The sequence below is a fragment of the Triticum aestivum genome, chromosome 1B, assembly GCF_018294505.1.
Source record: "Triticum aestivum cultivar Chinese Spring chromosome 1B, IWGSC CS RefSeq v2.1, whole genome shotgun sequence".
Classification (NCBI taxonomy): Eukaryota; Viridiplantae; Streptophyta; class Magnoliopsida; order Poales; family Poaceae; genus Triticum; species Triticum aestivum.
Window position 1 is genome coordinate 107,259,173 of NC_057795.1, and position 25,124 is coordinate 107,284,296.

General features: G+C 45.4%; 1 protein-coding gene across 1 annotated transcript in view; it reads right to left on the bottom strand.

Moving 5' to 3' along the window:
* Positions 1–568: 568 nt before the first annotated feature.
* The window catches only part of LOC123077550 (uncharacterized protein DDB_G0284459), a 45,397-nt gene continuing 20,841 nt past the window's right edge, over positions 569–25,124 (bottom strand). Inside the window, exons 6-11 of the mRNA XM_044499836.1 lie at positions 3,637–3,994; positions 2,735–2,823; positions 2,383–2,490; positions 2,181–2,308; positions 1,647–2,101; positions 569–1,056 (exon numbers count right to left, since the gene is read on the bottom strand). Coding sequence (XP_044355771.1) covers positions 1,990–2,101; positions 2,181–2,308; positions 2,383–2,490; positions 2,735–2,823; positions 3,637–3,994 — 795 coding nt within the window. The 3' untranslated portion in view covers positions 569–1,056; positions 1,647–1,989. The remainder of the gene's footprint in view (positions 1,057–1,646; positions 2,102–2,180; positions 2,309–2,382; positions 2,491–2,734; positions 2,824–3,636; positions 3,995–25,124) is intronic.

Genomic DNA, 25,124 nt, shown 5'->3' on the forward strand with positions numbered 1-25,124 from the left:
GAGGGAACAATTACCGGCAACAGAGAGGAAACACAATCAATGCAATGCACATTATGATGCATGATCATGACGTGGCAACATGCTGTGGTTTGAGCTAATGCAACTAAAACACTACCAGAAACAGAAATTTTCCTGTGGGCTGGAAACCGACAGGAAAAGGGTGCAAACCGACAGGAATAATATTTCCTGTCGGCCAACTGTCAGGGAAATCCGACAGGGATAGCTTGACAGGGAAATTACTCTATGTCCGTCGGCCGGCCGACAGAAGCATTTTCCCTGACGGCCACTCCCGATAGGAAAATACTTTTTTGTCAGCTTTAGGCTTGACAGGTTTATGTGTCATTGCTGTCGGTCACAACCGACAGGAATTTTCGTTCTATTTCGCTGTGAGTTCAGGACCGACAGGAAAATGCTTGCATTTTGCTGTGAGTTCATGCCCGACAGGAAAATACTTGCATTTCGCTGTGAGTTGGTCCCCGACAGGAATTAGCATGCATTTCACTGTCAGCTCATGCCCGACGGGAATTAGTGCAATGCAGCCAGAGCACATTTACATTATATCTAATCATCAATAAAAATCATAATCATTAGATACATCCATCAATTTTGCACATCCAAAGCATCAGAAACAATCTACATAACAGTTCTCAGCTTACAAGGATAACCATCAGTTTTGCATACCCAAAGAATTACAAGGAAAGTACATCACAGTTCATCTAAAGTCTTGCAACTACCAAAATGCTACCTTGTTGCAAACACCACCTTTAGTTCTAAAGTCTTGCAACTAGCAAAATGCTGCTTTGTTGCCAACACCAACATTAGTTCTAAAGTCTGGCTCCAAGTCAACAAAAGGCACTACCAAGGTTACAACCACCATCTATGATTCTAGGTCTCAGTTTCACGAATGTTGGAACTAGTGTCGCCACCACCGGCACTAACGTTGTTGTCACTGGTATTCCCACTGGAGTTGTCAGCACCACCATTTGCACCCAGATCATCATCACCAGTGTTGTTATCGGAGGTTTGGGGTCTCATATGAGATGAATTAGGTGTCCCCTACATCATAGCATTAATTTAGACACACCAGGAGAGCTTATGGAGTATTTTCTTTTAAAAGAAAATTAGCAAAATAAGTAGTAGTTAACTGTACAATAAACTGGATATGTTCCTCAGTTGGTAAAGGAATTGTTGAGACTGAAAATATACAATATTCTAAGTATATATCTAGATATGAGGATGTACAGTCATGTAGCACAGGAATGGCACAAAGGTTAAAATTATTTCTTTAAAATCTTCTCATGGACTGGATTGGCATTGTAGCTTAGGGTTGCGTGTCAGTTTAATATAATATAAAAAAATTAATCCTGAGCAGGCCTAGTACAAGAATAATTTTTGCTGATGGTTAAGAAAATCGGGTTTGCACAACATTAACTTGGCATAGAACCTCAAGAAAATCGGGTTTACACAGCATTAACTTGGCACAACATTAAATGGATCCAACCACGCTGAGTGTAAGTTTGGGTGCACCATGGTCCAGAAAATCATGTGTGTATAGATATTCCAATGATTAAGATACGAAGCTTTAAGATATCAATGTTGCAATTGGGAAATGTAGTATGCCGAGAAGGCTATGTGCAAAAACTTACATGTGGTTGGGAACTCGCTCCTTGGTGTAGCTCCGTTGGTAGTTCTTTTCCCATCTCCTTAAAAAGGGCCTATGAAAAAAATATGCATCATTAGAATAGCTAGTTTTTTCAATCACCAATCTGAAATATGTGGACAAATTTGAAAGTAACACTAGGATCCGTTCATGCATATCCACTTTATGTTGCAGGTTCTCATTATGTCGCTGCAGGTTCTCATTATGTCGCTTCAGCTCTTCATTTTCTTGAACAGTTCGTCGATGTGCTGCTGAAGTTGACGGCCTCAATTTCTTTTCTCTAGCTATTGAGATAACATCAGCCTTCTTAATCGCCCCATCTGCTATTGCTAGTCGCCCATGGGGAATGCCACCTGATGATTCATATAATATTTGCCCATCCAACTCTCGCTGCTCCCATTCATCAGGATGTGCGGCTCTAGCCAAATCAGAGTAATCATCCTAGAAAACTAGCAATATTAACTTGTATAGATGCATATAGAACAAGTACTTAGTGAAAAGAAGATAAGAAAGAACGTACAAAGCATTTTTTGCCTTCCCGCTGAGGGTCGTGCTGGTGCTACCACTGCCATCCCAATTCTTGAGTCCAGATTTCATTGCAGCATATGTATTCAGCGTGGTAGCCTTCTCAGGTCCATATTTCTCAGCCTTCAAAACCGTAAAAATTAAATTAGTCCTAACCTGTTACAGTTTATGAAAGATAACATACATGCTTGACGCACCAGAATTTGTCGAGCCTCCACAAATGGAAGCGAACCTCCCCGATTTTGAGCAACACCTTCACTCTTGAATCGGGATTCCTGCCCTCCCTTCCTGAAGGACTTGAACGTCTTTGAGCACCAATAAGCACAAAGATGAGGCCATGCATGTTCCTTAAACCATGTTATTCTGCATTCCAAGTATTTGGCATATTCAAGTTCTTTTGAACATGCCGATATCATCTATTTGATTTTTTAATCTCAACACATCATACTTAAGATGAGTTATTCAGCAGCAGCAATACATGTGTAGCAATTGGAATCAAATAGATGTACACATAAGATAAACATTTAAAGCTGAAAGTTAAATGCTTACCAAAGGCTTGCTGAAATAGTGAAAAAGTGTGGAGTCACCAAGCTGTCTAACAAACTCCCAAAGTCCACTAGCAGATCCAAGATCTAAGCCTATTATAGACAACATAGCAATTTAAGAGAATTAGAATAAGGATGGTAGGAAATGAAAAGGAATTATGCTCAAACAACAATGGTAACAAAAAAATGTTGAAAACTTTGGTAAGCATTATATTACAAAGAAACAAGATATGCAGTACTATACAATATCCATAACCAGAAAACAAGACATGCATAGGCTATATTTGAAAAATCAGTCAATTACTCAAGCATGCAGTAACTAAATACAATGGCAAGGAAGAAAAGGTAAAATAATGAAAGAACAAGCTGCCTATCAACAAATTGAAATAATGAATCGAACTGGTCATTTCATTTTACTTCCCAAGTGAATTAGTACTAACTGTATCAGTGCTAAAGTTGGAAGCTTGTGATGTCAATCTGTTGTATTTCTTCAGAAAAGTATTTTTTTACCTACATGACCAAGCTAAGGCTATTTTGCAAAAATCTGCGATGTCAGTTGACACCACAAAGATGTGTGTAGCCTCACCACTGCTACTGGATTTCTGTCCTTGACAAATCTACTACTGATTTATAGCAGTAGGATGTGAACCAGAGAGATCTACTAGCACAAGACAAGAGAATGTATAGTTGAGGAAGGGGGCAGAATGAATTATGTACTGAGTTAATAGCCAGCCAGTAGAGTGGAAACGCCCTGTGCTGGATCCAAGCGAGCCTCACCACTTCCTACACTAGGCAGAGGATGAGATGACTGAAAAAGGACACATACAAATCCAATGAGGAACATAAAGCACTTGCGTTTAGTGGATATGCACAAAGCCAGGGAAGTAAATTGAAAGCACTGGGCACCTTGATGGGGAACGGACGGCGGTTGGAGGACGATGGAGCTGCGGTGGCGGGACGGTGACGAAGGCGACTGGGACGAGGACGGCCGTGGCGGTGGCTTGGACGAGGACGGCGACGGCGGCGGCTGGGACTTGGACGGAGACGGCGGCGGCTGTGACTTGGACGGCGACGACCACGGCTGGGACGAGGACGGCGGCGGCGGCGTCTGAGACGAGGACAGCGACGTTCGATGTTGAGGCTGCGGTTCAGTGGTTGGCGAGCTGAGGAATAGAGCGCAGGAGCGGGTGAGAGGTTCGGGGAGGCTAGGATTTGAGGAACTGCAGCCGGCAGCGAGGGATTTGGGGTACACCAGCGGCGGAGGCTAGGGATTTGGGATGCTCTCGCGCTCTCTGGAAAGAGCTCGGTGAAAGGGGATTTTCTTTTACCGTAGGCTTTGACCAGCGACGATGGGCCGAAAATTTGCCGAGCTGCGGGCAATTTGGCTCGCACATCAGATCTATGGCGCGAAATGGGCTAAGCCTGTGGGCCAGCCGCGGACCGACAGCCATATTAATTTTCCTGTGAGTTCCGCAGCCGGCACACAGGATAACTGCTTTAATCCTGGCGTGCTGGTTTGGGCTGACAGTGCAAGCCCATTGTCCTGTGCGCTAGCGCGGGCCCGACAGGAAAACAATTAACACACAGTAAAATTTCAGTTTCTGGTAGTGAAACCAGATTAAATGAAGTTGGTTTGAATCAAAGATTCAAATTCAAACTCCATATGGGATTTCTTATATGCCATTTAATTGAATTGTGCTAAACAATAGTCATAAGTTGTTCTAACATGCATGAAAAAGGTACAGATGGATAGATTGGATGTTTCTGATCATTTTTCCTATATAATTTATCTCATTTGGATTTACGGTTGAATTTATATGAATTTTAGAAGTTTATACTATTTTCTGGAATTAATAAATCATTTAAGATTTATTAAAATCCCAGAAACAAATACTGCGTCAGCATGACATATTAGTGACATCAGCAGGTCAACGGGAGGCACAGGTTAAACTGACCGGTGGGTCCCGAGTGTCAGTGTCTAACTAAACTAACCTAGCTTAGTTAATACTAACCTAACTAGTTAATTAGTGCTAACTAGGGTAATTAGTCGGGCGGGGCCTGCAAGTCAGTGAGAGAGAGGGGCAAGTAAAACCGAGCAGTGGGGTCAACCCACGCCGGTCAACGGTCAGCGGTCGCCGGCGTTTAGCCGCCGGCGAGTCCAGACGCGATGGAGGGGCTCGGGAAACGCCCTTCGGCGACCAAAACAGCGGCAGAGATCATCTACCCATAGCTGGCGCTCAGCCACATCCATCTAAGCAAGCGGGAGGGGCTGAGGTCGACCGGGCTCGCCGGAATCAAGCTCGCGGCGGCGGCCGAAGTTCGGCCAACGACGGGTTAGGCGATGCAGGGCGCTAGGGGAGGCATTGGTGTGTGCTACGTGCTCCTGGTGAGGTGTGGGGCACGGTGGTGTGCTCGGAAGCGATCTTGCGCGGCTGTGGCCACGGCTATGCCATGGCCGGCGGCGAGATGCTTCGGTCACGGTTGGGGATCGAGGCTAGAGGACGAACGCGTCGACGGGGAGAGGGGCGAGGGCGTAGGAGCTCACAGCGGGTCCAAGGAGCGCGAGGGTGAGGTCAGGGACGTCCGGCGTGCGGCGAATCGACGGCGGCGGTGGTCGGAGCCCGAGGTGGAAGACGACAGCGATGGCGACGTTCCAAGCCCTCCCGGCTTGCGTGGCTCATCGAGGACGAAGAATACAACGTGGCGGAGCTTCTGGGCGCGTCGAGATTGCGTGGGGTGGCCGGTGGCCGCGGAACCGGTGAGCGGCGGCGACGGCTCCACTCGGGCGCGTGCGGGGAGAGAGCAGAGGAGGGGAGAGCGTTCGGGAGAGAGTGAGAGGGGCCAGGGGGCTGCGTGGCGTCGCGGAAAACGTCCAGGGCGACGAGGGGGCAGCCAGGCAGGCAGGGAGGAGGCCACAGTGACGGCAGCGCTCGCCACCGAGCTGCTTTGGGGCAAGGGGAGGAAGATGACAGGAGGGGGTGGCCTGCTGGGCTGGGCCAGCTCCTAGGCTGCACAGTGCTGGGCCTGTGGGCTTTAGGTAAGCGCCAGGTACTAACTCTCTCTCTCTCTCTTTTCCTGTTTTCTATTTTTCTGCAGCTTTGTGGCTTTATTAAAATACTAAATCAATCCCAAAAATCATGCAACTGCTCATGACCATTGTTAGAGATATATCCTATAGTGAACATTTCAGTTTGGGATTATTTGAGCATTTAAAATATTTTATACTATTTAAATGCCCAAATGCAAATAAGTAATGATTTAATTCAAAAATCCAGAATGGCCTAAAAATATGTGCATCATTTTTGGCAGAGGTTTTCACCTTTACCAGAAATCATGAACATTTCCAGAGGGCATTTTGGGTTTATTGAAAAAGATTTTATTTTGACCCTAGTTGAATTCATTAGCTGCTAGGGTTTATCAGCCCCCATTTCAAGTTTCATAAAATTTAAACATGATGCATGGAGGCTAAAGCAAAAACAAGCAAGGCCTGAACTGGGGATGTGACAGCTCACCCCCACTAAACAAGAATCTCGACCCGAGATTCAAGCGTGGGGTAAGACGATGGGGAACGCAACCTAACACAATCTTCACGATCCAGGTTGCCCTTCATAAGGACATTGATTCGATCACCATCATTGTCTCGACGTCTTCCTCTGAGAACTCCAACTATCAAGACAAGAAGAGGAAAGGAAAACTCTAGAAGAGTTGATCTTCTCGAAGACCGAACAACTCAGGATCAACTCATGGGATGAGACATAGCAGCATCCCCCGAGCTGAGACACGAGGCATACATCTATAAGGATGGAGTGGAACAGATGACAAGGGTTCACTAGGTAGGCAACAATTTCGCGCTTAAGAAGGTGGTGAACGGTTGTCAACGTAGCGAGGAGTTGAGTTGCCATGATACCTTAATGAGACATCTTAGAGGAGGTGACTCGTGGAATCATCCCCTTAAGTGGCAAAAAGAATTACCTTTGATTCAGAGATCAATGGAACTCTTTATACCAGCCTAAGGCAATTCTCAAGCGATCGTTTGGAGGGGTTCGGTAGAATGGCATAACCGAATTAGAATAGATGATGTGGATTACCTTGTTGAAGACAACGCAACGGATGATTTAATAACTGACGAGAAGCTCAACAGTGGAGAGTGAGTCCACTGTTCAAAAAAAATTATAGCATAACTGAGGACACTGAGAGCAATCCCAGTTAGTGCCGATGATAACACCTAGCGCTTGTGTGTGCTCTCAAGAACTTGAGCATCTCCATATTCATCAAGGTTTTACCAATATCAGTGTCAAAGATCCTGGCAACACAACATGCTACCATGATGAATACCGGTGGGAGATGCAGATGCAACGGAAGATAACACCTTCTCAGATTTCACCTTGGTGGGGCCAAGGGGACAAAATCTGGATGATCAACCAAGAGACATTTAGCACTCCGCTTCTAATGTTCTCCTTGATGTGCTAGCATACCCATTTATTGAAATGGTTTGATATCTAGAACATCAAGTAAAAGGTCGGACTTCGGGAACACAAAATCCATAAGGAACAACTACTTGAGTAAATCCTAGGAAATCCTTATGGGGAGGTGGCCAACTTCCTCAATCAAGATACTACAATAATAGGTCTTCCGGCTGGGTGTGTTGGCCATGACATCCATTTTACCGGTTACGGTGAGACCAGTATTATAGTTCTTGGGAAACGTTCCAACCATCATATCTGCCTGAGATTCAGATCTGGTTGGTGTCGGAATATTCCAGACTTATCAAGTCTAGAAAGAAAAATGAAAGTTTACAACACAAATCGACGAGATGACGTTGCGTGATTCTCGGGAAATGGACTACGGTAGTAACCTCCAAAACATGAGCTGGTTCTGCTGCACACATGTGAACATGTTGTCCCAGACAAAACATGATCACATGGTAGTCTTACAATAAAACACTACCGAGTTCCGATGGGGAACCAGCATCGAGGATATCGAAGTCCTTGTGCACTTATCGATGAACTTCTTATCCTTGAGCAAGTCAATCAGTGGCTTGGCGTGCTAGGGACACATATGGAATGGAGGTAGCTAATCTCACAGTCCAATGTATACTTCGCACATGTGTGGCTGACTTGGGATGATTCCAAAGGAAACAAAAACAATCTTTCTCGGATCCATGGCGGCAACTTACACCAAGTGCACGTGAATTAAAGAAAGTCACTTCTTTCATCCAAACATATACCTCATGAATGGAACACGAAGGTAATGTTTACAAAAGTTTCCAACACTAGATGGATGTTCAACATGATCATGGAGAACATAAAATGCTGCTGATGGGCTCAACAACAAGTCATCGGGATGACCATATAAATGGAATTCCATAATTCTGTGAACAAGGTGATAGCATTGGTCAGACCCGAAAGATATAATGGTGTATGCTCGAGGAACAACCACGAGTAAGACAACATTACGAATATTGTTGGTTCTGATTTGATTTGATGATAGCCCATACTCAAATCAAAGATTGGCTAAGATGACAGGTACATTAGCTGATCACGAGGGTCAGTCGATGAAAATACCATCTTTCTTCAACACACATACAAGATATCCCTCAAAATGAACTAAGTCGGACAATCTTTTATCTTCCAACTCTCCAAGTTGTTGTTTAGCTTGACCAACTGGCTCAGGGGTAACCCACACAGATCCTTGGAGAAGGGGGTGGTTTACAAGAAACCAACTTGATCACAAACTCAACATAGCGGTCAGGTGACAACCTGGTAACACTTCCGAGAAGATATTCGGAAAATCACGAACCACCGATATGCTACTAAGCTCGAGAACAATCTTGCTTTTCAGGCAAGACGATATGATCAAATAAGCAAGGATTGGCACTATCCTAACTCATTGATCGAGAAGTGCACCGGGAATAAGGACTAGGTAGCACTATCATCCTTAGGGTGATGATTCAAAAACCAACACACTAAGAATGAAATTATTGTCCGTTAACTACCAAGCAATGGAGTTGCTAGGAGTGTAGATTTCACACATCATGATTCATTTGTCGGCATTCCGGTTGCAACCACACGGGAGCCAGGAAATGAATGATGAGGGTGAGAAGTATCACTATATCAAGAGTTCATAGGAGGGTGTGCAATTCCCATGACAATCTTGATGTAAAGATGGTAATACTCCAAGGTAGGACACAACAAGAGCTAGATTAGCATTTTGATCTGCGGAGTACAACTACTTTGACCCAATCCTGGCTATGGATGAGGTTCTGGAGTTTGTTTCTCCTAGTCATTCCGGAATAGAATGGCTTGACGGACCACAAGAATAATAAGCATTGGTGAACGAATGCACGCATACTCTTGACTATCAATTGATAGATGAGGGCCAGAAACCAACTAAAGAGGGACAACCCAAAAGAACATATGATTTTCTGAGCTGTGGATGCATGGATTAGTATGTCGAACCAAGTTCAACAGGTTTCTTCCGGATAACCCATGCAGAAAGGAAGAAGTGGCAGAATACAATATAGAATCGAGAACTCATCAGGAGCACTCTGATTGTGATCTTTCGATCAGCGAGGAACTTCTGCCATAAGTAGTTCATGATATTTGGAAGAACGATATACCACGAACCTCGAGGCTATCGCAAAGGTTACTAATATCCTAAAGTTTCGAGCAAACACTATCAACATGAGGTAAGGTGAATCTTGGGCTCAAAAACCCAGGAGTAGAATACCTACTAACTAATAACATCACGAGATGCTTTCGAGAACGATGGCCAGAATCATCTCACTGGGAACACAAAACATGGCCAGATTACTAGATGATCCCCTAAGACACCTAAGGTCATAATAATAATTCCAGCATATATGTCGAGGCAATAGAATACCTCAACTCAACAATTGGTGTGATTAACCTGGCCTAAAGGAATATCGAAACCAGAGGGAAAGGATTTTGCAAATGCATCAGATTGTTTAGAAACCTGGGATGACTAGGACAGCATAACGGCTGTAAATGCTCTAAAGGATTTAAGACATCCTACCAAATGGTGGCATATCCACTCAGAGGCACAATATCAAGGTTTCGAGATCAACAAGTAACATACGGAAGTAGTAGGAACTGAATTGAAACTTAAGTCCAACAATCTTATAAGTCTACGGATTAGTAACACGTGATCCTGATAGAAAGAAGAGAAAGCCTAGTTTCTTAACCCCGTAGGAAAGATAAGATGACTCGGATCAGAAGGCTTAAGGTATAAGGAGTAAAAAGAGCCTTATGTTCCATCCCACAATCAATTCCCCTACATATAACTAAAGCATTTCTAGACTCAACTTCGACCAGTTTGGCTTGGTAATCCTACAGGCAGTCAAGCTCTGATACCAAAACTGTCAGGACCCCGACTCAATGCCACACCGATCTAGCATGTAACACATCATATCACTTTGCGGCCTCACGCACGGTATTCCCACGGGTGCCACCTTACCTGGCCTGGGACCATTTGCGCCTTTTGGCTCACGTATATGATAGTGCCGCTAGCATCCATATGACAAAGAACCTGGGCTTACATGGCTAGTCGTGAACCCAAAGTGGCACTAACTTACAGGGACAGGCATCCATGACCCAACATCGAACGTGTCGGTCATCAGCGAGTGAATCCAGGCTGTAGCACTGGGCTAGCAGGACTCCGGTGAACCGGGCTGTAGCGGGCTAACATGACTCCGGTATTCATCGCGTGACATTTCCCCGAAGGGACAGACACAGGAACGAAGAAGGACACATGCCGGCCAGCCTAAGTGTTCCGGAGCAGTAGCAAGCTACCATGGCTCAGTGGAAACACTAGGAGACATTTCCCAGTAAGAGAGGCTACTAAGGATAAACAACTAGATAGTCAGATCCCACACATATCAAGCATTTCAATAACATACACACAATATGCTCGATATGTGCAAGTACAACATGTCATCACAACATGACTCTACAACTCAAGTATTTTATTCAATAGGCTCCGAGGAGTGAGATATTACAATCATGCGTCTCATGACCCAACATTCAGAGCAAACAAGTCAAGCATAAGCGGAAGCTTAACATGTCTGAGTGCAGACATCTACAAATGAAAAGGCTAAGAAGCCTGACTATCTACCAGATCCTGCCGAGGGCACAAGATCGTAGCTGAGGTAACAAGCTAAACATCGAAGTCCACGCGGAACTATTAGTGAGACTAAAGTCTCTCTGCAAAAACATAAAATAGGCAAACATGAGTACAAATGTACCCAGCAAGACTTACATCAGAGCTAACTACATATGCATCATTATCAACAAAGGGGGTGGTGGGGTTTAACTGCAGCAAGCCAATTTTGACTCGGTGGCTATCCTGAACTACGACTGCAAGTAACTCTTTTGAGGTGGCGCACACGAGTCCACATATTCACCATATCAATACACCACTATGGATCCGCTCCCATCTCCCTACGAGAACGCCATCCATAGTACTCACGCTTATCTTGCGCATTTTAGAGTATCCAATTTCACTTGTCTATGAACTATGCAAGGGGTCCAAGTTTCCATATCCGAGGAATTCGGCTATTCGAATAGATAATGATAACCCTGCAGGGGTGTACTTCTTCACACACGCTCTCGCCACTTATCGCCCTGTACACGTCATGTACCTCGGCAACCTTCAAGCGGAAGCCGGGCGAGGGAGTCGGCCATGACCTCACTAACCAAACAAGTCTCTAGTCCAGGTTTATCGCCTATTTGGGTTCCATCCGCAAGGAGATCCGGCCGGGGCGTCGCTCACGGCCCCAAATGATGTGTGCAGGGTTCCCAAGTCCACCATCCGGGTGCCACTTGGTACACCGGGCCACTGTGCCTAGTCTGTCCCAAGCCCACCTGTACCGGTGCCACTTGGTAGACTACTAACACTACCTACAAACACCAGAAACTAGTTGCAACTCCTGGACAGAGATCGAGTTGATTAATAAGTCGAGAGGGGTCGAGTTACCGGAACCCAATGTGTGGTAGTAACTGTTCATGGATCACAAACACAGAACTCAGTTCCTGAGGACGGCCGCAATGAGACAACCCACCATGTACTCCTACATGGCCTCTCACCGCTACCTTTACCAAATCGTGTTCACACACTTAGCTCACACACAGTAGGACATGTTCACACACCTCCGATTCATCCCCGATGAATCAGACCTGACACAACTCTAAGCAATAGCAGGCATGACAAACAAACATGAATGAGTTGGCACATCAGGGCTCAAACAACTCCTACTCATGCTAGTGGGTTTCATCTATTTACTGTGGCAATGACAGGTCATGCAGAGGATAAAGGGGTTCAACTACCGCAGCAAGTAACAGTTGTATCGTTGTTGTCCTAATGCAGTAAAATAGAGCAGGAGCGAGAGAGTGGGATTGTATCGGAATGAACAAGGGGGTTCTGCTTGCCTGGCACTTCTGAAGATAATATAGCTCTTCATCGGTGTCATCGAACTCATCGTCGAAACCATGTCTACTGAGAGGGATCAATTACCGGCAACAGAGAGGAAACACAATCAATGCAATGCACATTATGATGCATGATCATGACATGGCAACATGCTGTGGTTTGAGCTAATGCAACTAAAACCAGATTAAATGAAGTTGGTTTGAATCAAAGATTCAAATTCAAACTCCATATGGGATTTCTTATATGCCATTTAATTGAATTGTCCTAAACAGTAGTCATAAGTTGTTCTAACATGCATGAAAAAGGTACAGATGGATAGATTGGATTTTTCTGATCATTTTTCATATATAATTTCTCTCATTTGGAGTTACGGTTGAATTTATATGAATTTTAGACGTTTATACTATTTTCTGGAATTAATAAATCATTTAAGATTTATTAAAATCCCAGAAACAAATACTGCGTCAGCATGACGTATTAGTGACGTTAGCAGGTCAATGGGAGGCCCAGGTCAAACTGACTGGTGGGTCCCGAGTGTCAGTGTCGTACTAAACTAACCTAGCTTAGTTAATACTAACCTAACTAGTTAATTAGTGCTAACTAGGGTAATTAGTCGGGCGGGGCCCGCAAGTCAGTGAGAGAGAGGGGCAAGTCAAACCGGGCAGTGGGGTCAACCCACGCCGGTCAACGGTCAGCGGTCGCTGGCGTTTAGCCGCCGGCGAGTCCAGACGCGACGGAGGGGCTCGGGAAACGCCCTCCGGCAACCAAAACAGCGGCAGAGATCATCTACGCGTAGCTGGCGCTCAGCCGCATCCATCTAAGCAAGCGGGAGGGGCTGAGGTCGACCGGGCTCGCCGGAATCAAGCTCGCGGCGGCGGCCAAAGTTCGGCCAACGGCGGGTTAGGCGATGCAGGGCGCTAGGGGAGGCATTGGTGTGTGCTACGTGCTCCTGGTGAGGTGTGGAGCACGGTGGTGTGCTCGGAAGCGAGCTTGCGCGGCTATGGCCACGGCTACGCCATGGCCGGCGGCGAGATGCTTCGGTCACGGTTGGGGATCGAGGCTAGAGGACGAACGCGTCGACGGGGAGAGGGGCGAGGGCGTAGGAGCTCACAGCGGGTCCAAGGAGCGCGAGGGCGAGGTCGGGGACGTCCGGCGTGCGGCGAATCGACGGCGGTGGTGGTCGGAGCCCGATGTGGAAGACGACAGCGATGGCGACATTCCAGGCCCTCCCGGCTTGCGTGGCTCATCAAGGACGAAGAATACAACGTGGCGGAGCTTCTGGGTGCGTCGGGATTGCGTGGGGTGGCCGGTGGCCGCGGAAACGGCGAGCGGCGGCGACGGCTCCGCTCGGGCGCGTGCGGGGAGAGAGCAGAGGAGGGGAGAGCGTTCGGGAGAGAGTGAGAGGGGCCAGGGGGCTGCGTGGCGTCGCGGAAAACGTCCAGGGCGACGAGGGGGCAGCCAGGCAGGCAGGGAGGAGGCCACGGTGACAGCAGCGCTCGCCACCGAGCTGCTTTGGGGCGAGGGGAGGAAGACGATAGGAGGGGGTGGTCTGCTGGGCTGGGCCAGCTCCTAGGCTGCACAGTGCTGGGCCTGTGGGCTTTAGGTAAGCGCCAGGTACTAACTCTCTCTCTCTCTTTTCCTGTTTTCTATTTTTCTGCAGCTTTGTGGCTTTATTAAAAATACTAAATCAATCCCAAAAATCATGCAACTACTCATGACCACTATTAGAGATATATCCTACAGTGAACATTTTAGTTTGGGATTATTTGAGCATTTAAAATATTTTATAGTATTTAAATGCCCAAATGCAAATAAGTAATGATTTAATTCAAAAATCCAGAATGGCCTAAAAATATGTGCATCATTTTTGGCAGAGGTTTTCACCTTTACCAGAAATCATGAACATTTCCAGAGGGCATTTTGGGTTTATTGAAAAAGATTTTATTTTGACCCTAGTTGAATTCATTAGTTGCTAGGGTTTATCAGCCCCCATTTCAAGTTTCATAAAATTTAAACATGATGCATGGAGGCTAAAGCAAAAACAAGCAAGGCCTGAACTGGGGATGTGACAAACTAGCACCACGGCTCAAGTAGAAACAGACATCAGGGATAATGCTTGACAGATTAACAAAATCTAAAGGAGGAAGAATGGAGATCCATTTTGAGGCAGGTTTAAAAAGGCCACGTGATGCTACAGAGTCATCCAAGTTAGTATCATAGGCAACCGTTGTCATTAGGTGTCATGCATGTATCCTCCCAACGTGGATCCAGTACAGGAATGAGAAAGACAATACCTAGTTTAACACCTTCCTTGACCATTTATCCGTAAGTAATGTTATTCATCGCAATTAGTAAAATTGTCTTGCTCTGTCCCATACTTTCTAGCTTCCTCCTAATAAGACTCACATTGTTTTTTCAACAGATGAGGTTCAAGTTGGATCCGAAAGATGATGCAACTAAACAAGCATGCACTCATGTTTTTCAGTCTGCTCTACGACAGTATCGGTACCACCTTAGAAAATCTCACTTTGAAGGCAAGGCTAACAATGAAATCACTCAAACATCTCCAGTGGAATATATTACAGATGAAGACTGGACAACCCTCGTTAAACACTGGTCTGATACAAAGTATCAGGTAGACTATATGTATTTGATCATACCACATATTGAACTTGTATTTATGTATGTGCCTTACAAGTGTATCTTCTTCTAGGCTAACTGTTTGAAGAACAGAACCAACCATTCTAAAGTGAAATTCCAACAGACAACAGGATCTCGTAGCTATATTGCACACTGCGTGGCTCTTGTAAATAACTTCTACTTCCTTCTTTTTTGTGTGCCATATTATCGTATCTATATTGACTTGTTCTAAATACAGAGGAAAGCCCGTGCGGACCAAAAGAACCTGAACCGAATGCAGTGCAAATCTTCAAGGATTGCCACACCAGCAAGATGAAGGGCATGAGCACACCAGTTCAAGCCGCTGTTGTAAGTCCTTACTCCTCCTGCCTTGAACTGATTGGTACTATGATGTGTTCATTTAACTACTTGGTTTGCAGCCAATGTTAGTTACTCTATTCACTTTTATACACAATTGTCTTAACGTATCATTTCACCTTACATGGTTTAAAAGAGATGAAGGATATTCTTTTGGTCTTGATCTGTAATCTAGTTGTTATGTTCACATGCGCACACAATGATAAAATAGCCTGTTTGTTTTATATCTGTTTGCCCATGATATGAATGATGTCATACTATGATCATCCTACTTTAAACCATGTCTCTTTATCCTTAGATGTCAACGAATATGAGGAAATAGACAATAAAGTAGGCATGCTACATGGACATATGTTCCGAAAGTGATTTTATTATGTAGTTGGCACTACAATACATGCTAATGTATTACAGTAGTTCACCAAAATAAGTTATGTATAAATGTTTAACCTACTTTGTTTGTTTTTGTCTCATTAGTAACTTATCTGGTACACTAATCTACAAGTTCAAACTTTCAAGAAGCTATGGAACAAATGATTGAACAGCCACAACCACCTGAAGGTGACAAGGCTACTACAGGCACAACGTCACCTCTTGCTGCAGTGCGTTAGTATCTCTCCACTAACAGTGCAAAAAGCACCTTCCTGCATAATTTTGGGTTGGTTGTCAAGGTAACCTCGTCCAAATCACCTACTGAAAAAATCTTCCTGCTAGACAGAGTGATATATCTTTGCTCCAGACACAAGTCCAATTCCTAATGGACGTTGTTTCGGAAACAAGAATAGTGGTTGAGAAATGTCGTCAAGATATGAATGGTTTTGAAACCACACTATCAGACATTCGCTTCGTTGTTGAAGAGCAATGGCGGAAAAAAGGTGGAGATCGTGCTGCTCCATCGGATTCTACAGCCTGAAACATTAGCACTCAGGTCAAATGATTTGTGCTTCTATACATTTGATGGTGCTTTTATCTGGAAGGACTGTAAACTTTATGCCAACAGGCCTTTTGTTGTATGATTGGAATTTATTTTGTTGTGATACAACATTTATGATGCTGCCACAGGCTGCGGTAATTACGACGCTATTTTTGTATAGTATAGGTTTATCTTAGTAAGGTATTCGGCCGAAAGCTTCGTAGGAGCCCAACATGCCAACATTCGTTGGGCCCATTCCAATTGGGCTAAAAACAATTACGGGCAGAAATTGGCATGTAGCCCACTAAAAATATCTAGGCTTAAATCAGCATAAGCTTTCAAAATTTTCTGGTACGCATGTGCCCATAGTGGGCCATTAACAGGCCTAAACATAATTTGGGCCCTCAGTAAAAATAGGCCGTTTACAGATGTAAATATCTCGAGCCCATAAAAAACATGGGCCTTTAATAGACCGAAAGTGAGATTGGGCCCTGATTGTGCCAAATAAACCACTGGACTTAGCAGGTCGAAATGGTGGCCCATTTACGATGTGGATATTTGACAAGCCGAAAGTCAGACGAGCCGTAAATGCGCTGACCTAATACACGGGCCTTTAACAGGCCGTAACTTCGGTCGGTCTAGATTACCGTCATTTTTATATGGGCCGTTAATGGGCCCGATATGATGTTGGGCCACATATGGCCCATGGTTTACGTCCGACGTAACATGCCGAAAATGACAATAGGCCGAAAGTGGCCCAAATCTATAGTGGGCCTCTAACAGGCCGAATGACAGATGTGGTCGAATATGACCCAAATCCTTCACGATCATTTACGGGCCGAAAGTTTTGATGGCCTGTATATGGGCCCAAATGAAGCCGGACCTTTAACAGGCCGGAAATACACCGGGCCGTAATTCAGCCTAATTACTTAGCGGACTGTTAACGGGCCAGAAGTGACCATGGGCCACATTGATGACAAGTTTAGACCAGGCCGTTGATGGGCCGATTTGACCAAGAATGATGGGCCTTTAGCTGGGCCGGCCCATTATGGTCTGCAGAATCTTGTGGGCCTTTAGCTGGGCCGGCCCATTGTGGTCTGCAAAATCTTGTGGGCCTTTAGCTGGGCCGACCCATTATGGTCCGCTAAATTTTGTGGGCCTTTAGCTGGGCCGGCCCATTATGGTCCGCTAAATCTTATGGGCCTTCGGTTGGGCCAGCCCATTTAAACATTGTGGGCCACTTTTTGGCCGGTCCATGTGTCAACATATCATAGGCCCATCTCAACCGTTGGATGAGTGACACTTGTGCCAACGCGGAGCTGACACGTGGATCCGTCAGCAAAAGAGAATTTTACACGTGGAAAATCAACATTGGTCATGGCTGTTAACGGATTATCGGATCCAAAATCCGACCCGATAGCTTAACGGCGTTCCGTTGCGGTGGATGCCATGGGTCGGTCACCCTTGACGAAAGCACTTCTGTGACGTGCGATTTATCGTCATGGAAGTGGACACTTCCGTGATGATAATTTTGGTAATGTCATGGAACACTTCTACGACAGCACATGTATGACTATCTTGATTCTGTCATAAATTTGTCATGGATGTACATGCATGACAAAAAACGTGACCTACTGTGACAAACACGTATCATCATGGAAGTGTATTTTTTTGTAGTGTAAGGAGTTGTTTGTAAATAGGGAACAAGTGCAGGCATCTTTTTGCAAAACTGGAGAAGTTTGGTTTGTATGCATCAGATCTTGATTGGACGGCTATTGGTAGAAGATGGCAGCAACAACATCATCACCAACTCAGGACCTGATTGATTCGTAGGATTTCGAAAACGCAGGAATAGGACACGGCAATATTACAAGTTTCAAACTGATATTACAAATGTTAGGAGTAATGCTGCACCTACGAAGAGGGAATTACTAGGAAGTTTACGTAAGAACTTTCATTACTTTAGGTGGATGCAACATTATCATACAAACTAAAAACCACCGCCCTGACAAGTCACTAATGGGCAAATAAGTTTTCGAGTCTCTGGCCACTTGATGTTTCAAAAACAAATTCAGCTTCTATGGAGACTTTGTCATTTAGGCTTAGACGCTTGCGGTGATCAGCACGCCATTCATTGTTGCGCCAGAGAACGCCAAACCTCATTACCTTGAGCACACTTGCCTCCAGAACAAAGAACCTGGCCAATTTAATCTCAGATGTGCTACCTCAATAGTTGATCGAATAAATTTTTGTAAGATGGGGATCAAGGCATTCGATGAGATTGTTATAGTGCAGCACATTTTTCACTTTCGGGTCTTTTTTTATCTGCAAAGAAGAGAACATATTAGAGCAGCTGGATGTATAAGATTGATGTGTCATCAAGAGGTACCAATATCATTCGCTCATACAATAGGGTTGGCTGGCTAGTGATATTTTCTCTCTCTCTCTCTTTCTCTTTCTCTTTACTCTCATTTACCTAGGAGTACATGAAGAGCTTGGGCATTTGTTGCCTTCCACTATGTGGCCGATGCCATATTTCTCAAAAGTATGCCACATAATACGCATCGATGTCAAATCAAAAGATTTTGGTACCGCTCTCGCGATGTGCAGAATTGGCACCGCTGTGCACACAGACCCACATGTATAAACAAATCAATCAAACCAACTACACCAGCCTCTCACTCTCCCAAACAAGTATTTTTTTATTGCCTCTGTCCTCTCTCTCATGCAAGTGTTTTATCATTGCGTGAGTTAATTTTGCACCGGGGCAAAGTAGGTGATCCAGATTGGGGCACCAGGTGAGCAATGGAGGGGCATCGATGCCAAATGCATCAAAAGTGAATTTGGCACGTGTTTTGGCCTACATAGTGGAGGGCCGTTATAGCCCACTTTTGTACTACCTCGTACTTAATATAAAATTTTGACCATAGATTTACCTAAGAAAATGCCAATGCATGTCACTGAAAATTATACCAATTGAAATTATGTTCAAATATGAATCCAATGATATAGTTCTTAGTGACATGCATTAACATTTTGTTAGTTAAATCTATGGTCAAGTTTTGATACTACAAAATAGGAAGAGTAAACCAGGACGGAGGTAGTACTTGCTATAGGGTAACCATAGAGTTACTAGTCTAAGTTACTTTCCACTATGACTAGCCTAGGCTACTATAGTAGTACAACAAAAAAACAATGCAGGTGATCACATGAGAAAAAATACTAAAAATATTTCTTTCAGTGCAGTGCGTAGATGCAGTTTTGAACACTACACTTGTCATCGTAATTTGGGACAATTACGAACAAATTGAGCTACGTTGTGATTGCCGTTTACTAATAGGAAAGAAGTTTCACCTCGATGAGTAGCTTCTCCCTGCATGGAAAGCATGTAAGGAATCCAACAGCTTGATCGAGATTGGGGACGATAGATTTTATTGCCAAGATCTTCACTGTGCGCATAGACTTGGTCAAGCTTGTGGGAATCATTTTCTGGAAGACGGTCGTAAATACATCAAGAAGAAATTTTAAAATGTGAATTCCAAGAAGACGGAGAAGAAAATGAGTGTTGTACTTGAACGATTACGGATCCAATAAAGAGTTCGGAGAATTTGGCAGACAAGTACACCAACACTGTCAATTTCGGTGCGTCAATGACCCTGATTTTTGTTGCGCCTTCTAGATCTGATACAAGCAATCTCTCAAGGAAAGGTGCATTCTCAATGACCATAACATGGAACAGCTGGAGTGATCTCTTCCCAATTGATGTCTTGTTGTGGGGCCAGCAAGACACATAAATCCATCGGAGATTCATCGAGGCGATGTGGAGGCTAATGAACCCATGGATCCGCTCAAGACGAAGGTACTCGGGCGCAACTGCAGAGCAGGTGCTCCATAGCCTTCTTTGAAATGACAACGTCAAAGAGGTCGAGCTGCTTGAGTTGAGGGAGAATAGGGGTGGGCGTGCCATTAATCTAGGGAAGATAGCAGGAGCTAAAGCTGGCGCGGCGCAGCATTGGCGTGAGGCGGAGCACGGACGGCGGCACAGAGTGACATCGTCCAACTTCAAAGCTGAGCTCCTCGAGCTGATCTAGGGCAGGGGATAAGAACCACTCATCGAACTTGGCTTGGACCTTGAAGCTGTTACTGAACATGTGGATGTCAAGGCGTCTGGCTGGCCCAGGGTGCAATTAAAGGATCTTGGAGACTACGGCCATGTGTTTGCAATCCCCAAGGCAGCTGTCGACGGTGAGGTTGAGGGGGACGCGATGCCAGAGAGGGCGCCACCGCCGGGAGAGCAGGGCAGTCTGCACGGCAGATTTGGTGGGGAGGAGGCCGATGATGACGAGCAGCATGTCATTGGGGAGGCTGCTGATGAAGTCCAGGCTCGCCGGATGCAGTTTTGATTCGAGCCGCCTCTGGTTGTTGGCTGCCTCGCCGTCCATCTCAACCGGCAGCGACGCCGGTGTACACGTGTGCTGGTGTGTGTTGTGTGTTGGGTGTGCGCGAGTGCGTCCTTCTGTGCATGCTGCCACGCATTGGTGAATTGTGCGCGAATGCGTCCTTCACGCGGAAGAAGTGTGTCCTCAATGCGCCCTCAATTTACTAGTGTGCGGGGTGCTACCCCGAGTGGTTTCAACTTTGTTTACTTCACCGCATGTCAGATGGGCCTCTAGTTTACTTATTTTCACCCACTGCCACATGGGCCAGCACACGAAGATAGAGAACACGAGCTGACGAGGTAGCATGTGGACTGGTTGACTGGTCAACTAAACAATATACCGAGCTATATGCTGACATAGTGAGCATATAATCCGTCGGTATAGAGAGTTCGAGTGAGAGGGGAGGCCCGTAAGAGATAGCAAAGAGAGAGAGAAAGAGCTACTCCCTCCATTCGATAATGTAGTTCCAACATTTTTTTGAAGTCAAACTTTTGAAACTTTGACCAAGTTTATAAATAAATTACTTATATCTACAATACCAAAGATAAATGATTGTATGAAGTAAGTACATTTTGTGATGAATCTAATGATCGTTCCAGATGTTAATGTTTTCTCCACATACACCTGGTCAAACTTTTCTGAGGTTTGACTTTTCAAAACATCCATATTCTTATGGACGTGAGAGAGTCCCTAACTAGAGAGAGAGAGAGATAGAGAGAGAGAGAGAGATAGAGTGAAATAGAAAGAGTGAGTGAAAAAAGTGTGTGTGCATGTGTGAAAGAGACATGGACAACACACGGAAAAAGTAGAGAAAATGCGTGTGTGTCTTATGCAAACATATCACACATGCATCTTTGACAATGGAAGCAAGGTGAGGAGATAGTGTTTTGTTGTTTGCAACCGAGAGAGAAAGACCCCTAGCACGCGCCAAGAGGGTCTGACAAACAAGCGAGAGTGGTCGAGAGAGACGTACGGAGAAAATGCAGACATGGGGAGGAGAGAGTGTATGTTTGTCATATAGAGATCCCCTGGAGATCGTGATTGGACTACATGGGTGGGAGATCGAGTGATAAGGCGTGTGCGTGTTAGAAGATACCCTGAGAGATATCGAGATAGACGTATGGATGGAAGGAGACAATACGTGTGTCTCTGATGGCTAGTGAGAGATAATCATACTTAGGGGGGGTGCTTGCGCCTATGATGGAGTGAGGGATTACGGTACTTAGGGGGTGCGTGTCACATAGAGAGAGAACAAGGGCGGAGAGTGTTGGATGGGTCTATATGTACAGCACGAGCGAGACATGTGCATGTGTGAACTAGGGAGATATAAAGTTTGAGAGAGATAGAGGAGCCCCGATAAGGCTGAGTGGTGCGTCAGATAGCTGAGAGGGGGAAAGAAATATTTCATCCGCTCGATAATGCAGTGCATGTAGATTTTTTAGAAGTCAAACTTTGGAAACTTTGACCAGGTTTATGAAAATGTTATTTATATCTACAATACCAAAGATACATCATATGAAACTACATCTCATGGCGAATCTAATGGTATATGTTTGCCGTGCTAGATGTAATTATTTTTCTCCATGTACATGGACAAACTTTGTGATGTTTGACTTTTCAATAACTATATATGCTATGGACCGAAGAGAGTGCCTAAGTCGAGAGAGATCAAGTGCGTGTGAAGGAGAATAGTGTGCAAAAATAGTATGTGTGTGAAAGAGAAAGTGACAACAAACGATAAATTAGAGAGAGAGAGTGCTTTTTTTGTTTCTTATGCAAACATATCACGCATGCATCTCCGAGATAGAAAAGCGAGGCGAGGAGATACACGAAGATAGCTAGTGCGTGATTGTTTGCAACAGAGAGAGACACCCCTATAGCACATGTCCAATAGAGGTCTGGCCAACAAGGAACAAAGGTCGATAGGGACACATGGAGAACATGCACACATGGGGAGGGAGAGAGGGTGTGTTTGTGATAGAGAGACCCCCTCGAGATCGTGAGGGGAGTATATGGGTGGGAGATCGAGGGAGGTGCGTGCACGATAAAAAGATGCCCCGAGATAAATTGAGATAGACCATGCAAATGTTTGTAATGGAGACTAAGATTAGCTAGTCATATACATATAGGGGGGACTGCGTGTGCCTACAAATGAGTGAGAGACCATCATACTTGGATAGATAGGCATGAGATTGTGTGTGTGCGTGTGATATGGAGAGAGAACGAGGGAGAGAGATAGAGTTTTAGATGGGTCTATTGAGTGCGAGTGAAATATGCATGTGTATGTGTGACCCAGGTAGATGGAGATATTGAGAGAGAGAGGGAAGGGCTCCGAGACGACAGAGTGGTGCATGAGAGAGTTACGGGCAACAAGCTAAGGAATTTGTGTGCGTACAATGAGTGCACCCAAGATATCTAGCTTGGACTAGAGAATCATACATAGTGTGCGAGAGAGACCTATAGATGGAGTATATATGCATGCGAACTACAAAGACACCCCCCCACACACAAAAAGAGAGAGAGATGGAGAGAGAGGGAGAGGGACCAACAAGGTTTGTGTGTTGGATACATGCGACATAATTGAAGATTGTCGGCGAGAGAGAGAGAGAGAGAGAGAGAGAGAGAGAGAGAGAGAGAGAGAGAGAGAGGAGTCCGGGAGAGGGGGAGGTCGCATTTTATGCATCAAAGACTGATATAAACCATGTTTTGATATAAACTTGCATTCAAATATTTAAATTGGAGAACATGTTATCTGCAATCCACACATGAATGGAGATATGCGTATATCAAACAAGTTCATTATTTTGACTTTCAACATGTTCATGGAGTACTATAATACTGTACAACATGCTACTCGATTGAGGTGTTCAATTTTGGATTTAGTTCACTATTTTGACCTGGTGTACCAGCTATTTCATTGAATTGAAATATTTCATTCTGGGTTTGATTTCCGTTTTTGAGTGGGTCAACTATTTGTCATATAGTAAATCGCTAGCAACGAGCATGTAAAAACACATTACTCCCGAGCATCATCTCTCCATCTAAAAAAGAAGTGGCAAGCTAATATTTCAAAAGTTGATTTGAATCGACTTGGTAAGGTAGACGTGGATGCTCGTTCTCCAAAAATTTGAATGAACCGTTAAACACCCTCTGCTCGGTGGAATTCGCCCGAGCAAATAAATGGGAGACGCGAAATTACCAGCCTATGTGGGACACACATCAATTGGCCCGTTGTACATCAAGGTTAGGTTCGTAACTTCATCCAAGCGCGCCTTCTCCTCGGCCGAAATGACATGTGCCGAATATTCATAAACCATGGTCAGCAAAACACCCTCTCCTTGCCCGAAATAGCTCGCGCCCACTATTTCAAAACACGCTCTCCTCGCCCGAAATCGCTCCCGCCCACTATTTGGGGAGAAGCAAACTTACTCTATATCCCAAGCTGAGAAGCCTAAAGGCAGGGGTAGAACTGTAACTCCCCCCAAATTTCAGACAAAAGCGCCTGTAAAACGTGGTTCCACTCCCCTCGCAATTCCCTCCACATTCATACCTCGTGAGAGCCAAATCACCTTCTCCCGAGCCGCGAAACCTCAGCCCATCCTCCATCGCGCCCCCACCTCACCAATTTCACAGCCGCCCTCCTCCCTAATACCGGAGACGCTGTCCATTTACTGCCGTGCACTGGCCGTGTGCCTCTTACTCCGTGCTGCTGGAGCTGCCTCGACGACGGCCGCGTGAACCGTACCGAAGCCGATTCACCCCCGCCGTTGTTCACGGTGCCAGAGAGGCTCCAACTTCGGATTCGTCCAGAGTCCCGGTGCTGCTTCCCCGTAGCCTTCGACCGTCGCGACATCTCTGCTTCCCTGCCACTAGTAGCCACCGCAACCGTGCCGGCCTCACCGACTCGGCAGCTGGAGCTGCCTACTTCACCGTGCCGCTAGATAGGTCACACCCTCATCTCAAATCACTTTATTTAGGCGTCAGCTGTCTAAATTTTTATTCTGGGCCAATCGAGTCCCAATGGGAAGCAGCACCCCTCGAGGCGGTGGAGCTCCTAGGTTGTCGGTTGGCTGGTGTCTAATGTAAGGGTGCGGCGGCGCAAGTTCTCCATGAAAGCAACACTTAGATGGCTATCTTAGAGTTGCACGGGTTGAAGGTACTGCCGCTGCCGGATCTAGATGATGGCGGGTCTTAGTGGATTGGCCCGGGGGCGGCCCAACCACGGCAGTGCGGTGGTGCGGGCAGCGGGGTTTTGGTCGGGGCCATAGACGGTGGAGGCAGGCTGCTCTGCCGTTGGTCGCTGGCTCTTCGGGGAAGATTCTGAACAATGTCAGCCGGGAGGCACAAGATGGCCATCAAGCCATCCAGCGTAGATCGAACAATACCAAAATAAAAATAAATCGTGTGACCCCAATTTAGTCTTCAGTCAACAGACGTGTGACCACTCTTGTACCTTGCTGTTGATCTCTTAGGGTATTTCTTCAGATCAAAGAGATGTGTCGCTCTTAACATTATGCGTTTTCTGCATCTTCAGCCATACCGTCTTCCGACTCACCGCAACTGCTCCAACAAGGGAAGCATACACCAAAAGGGAGCTATAG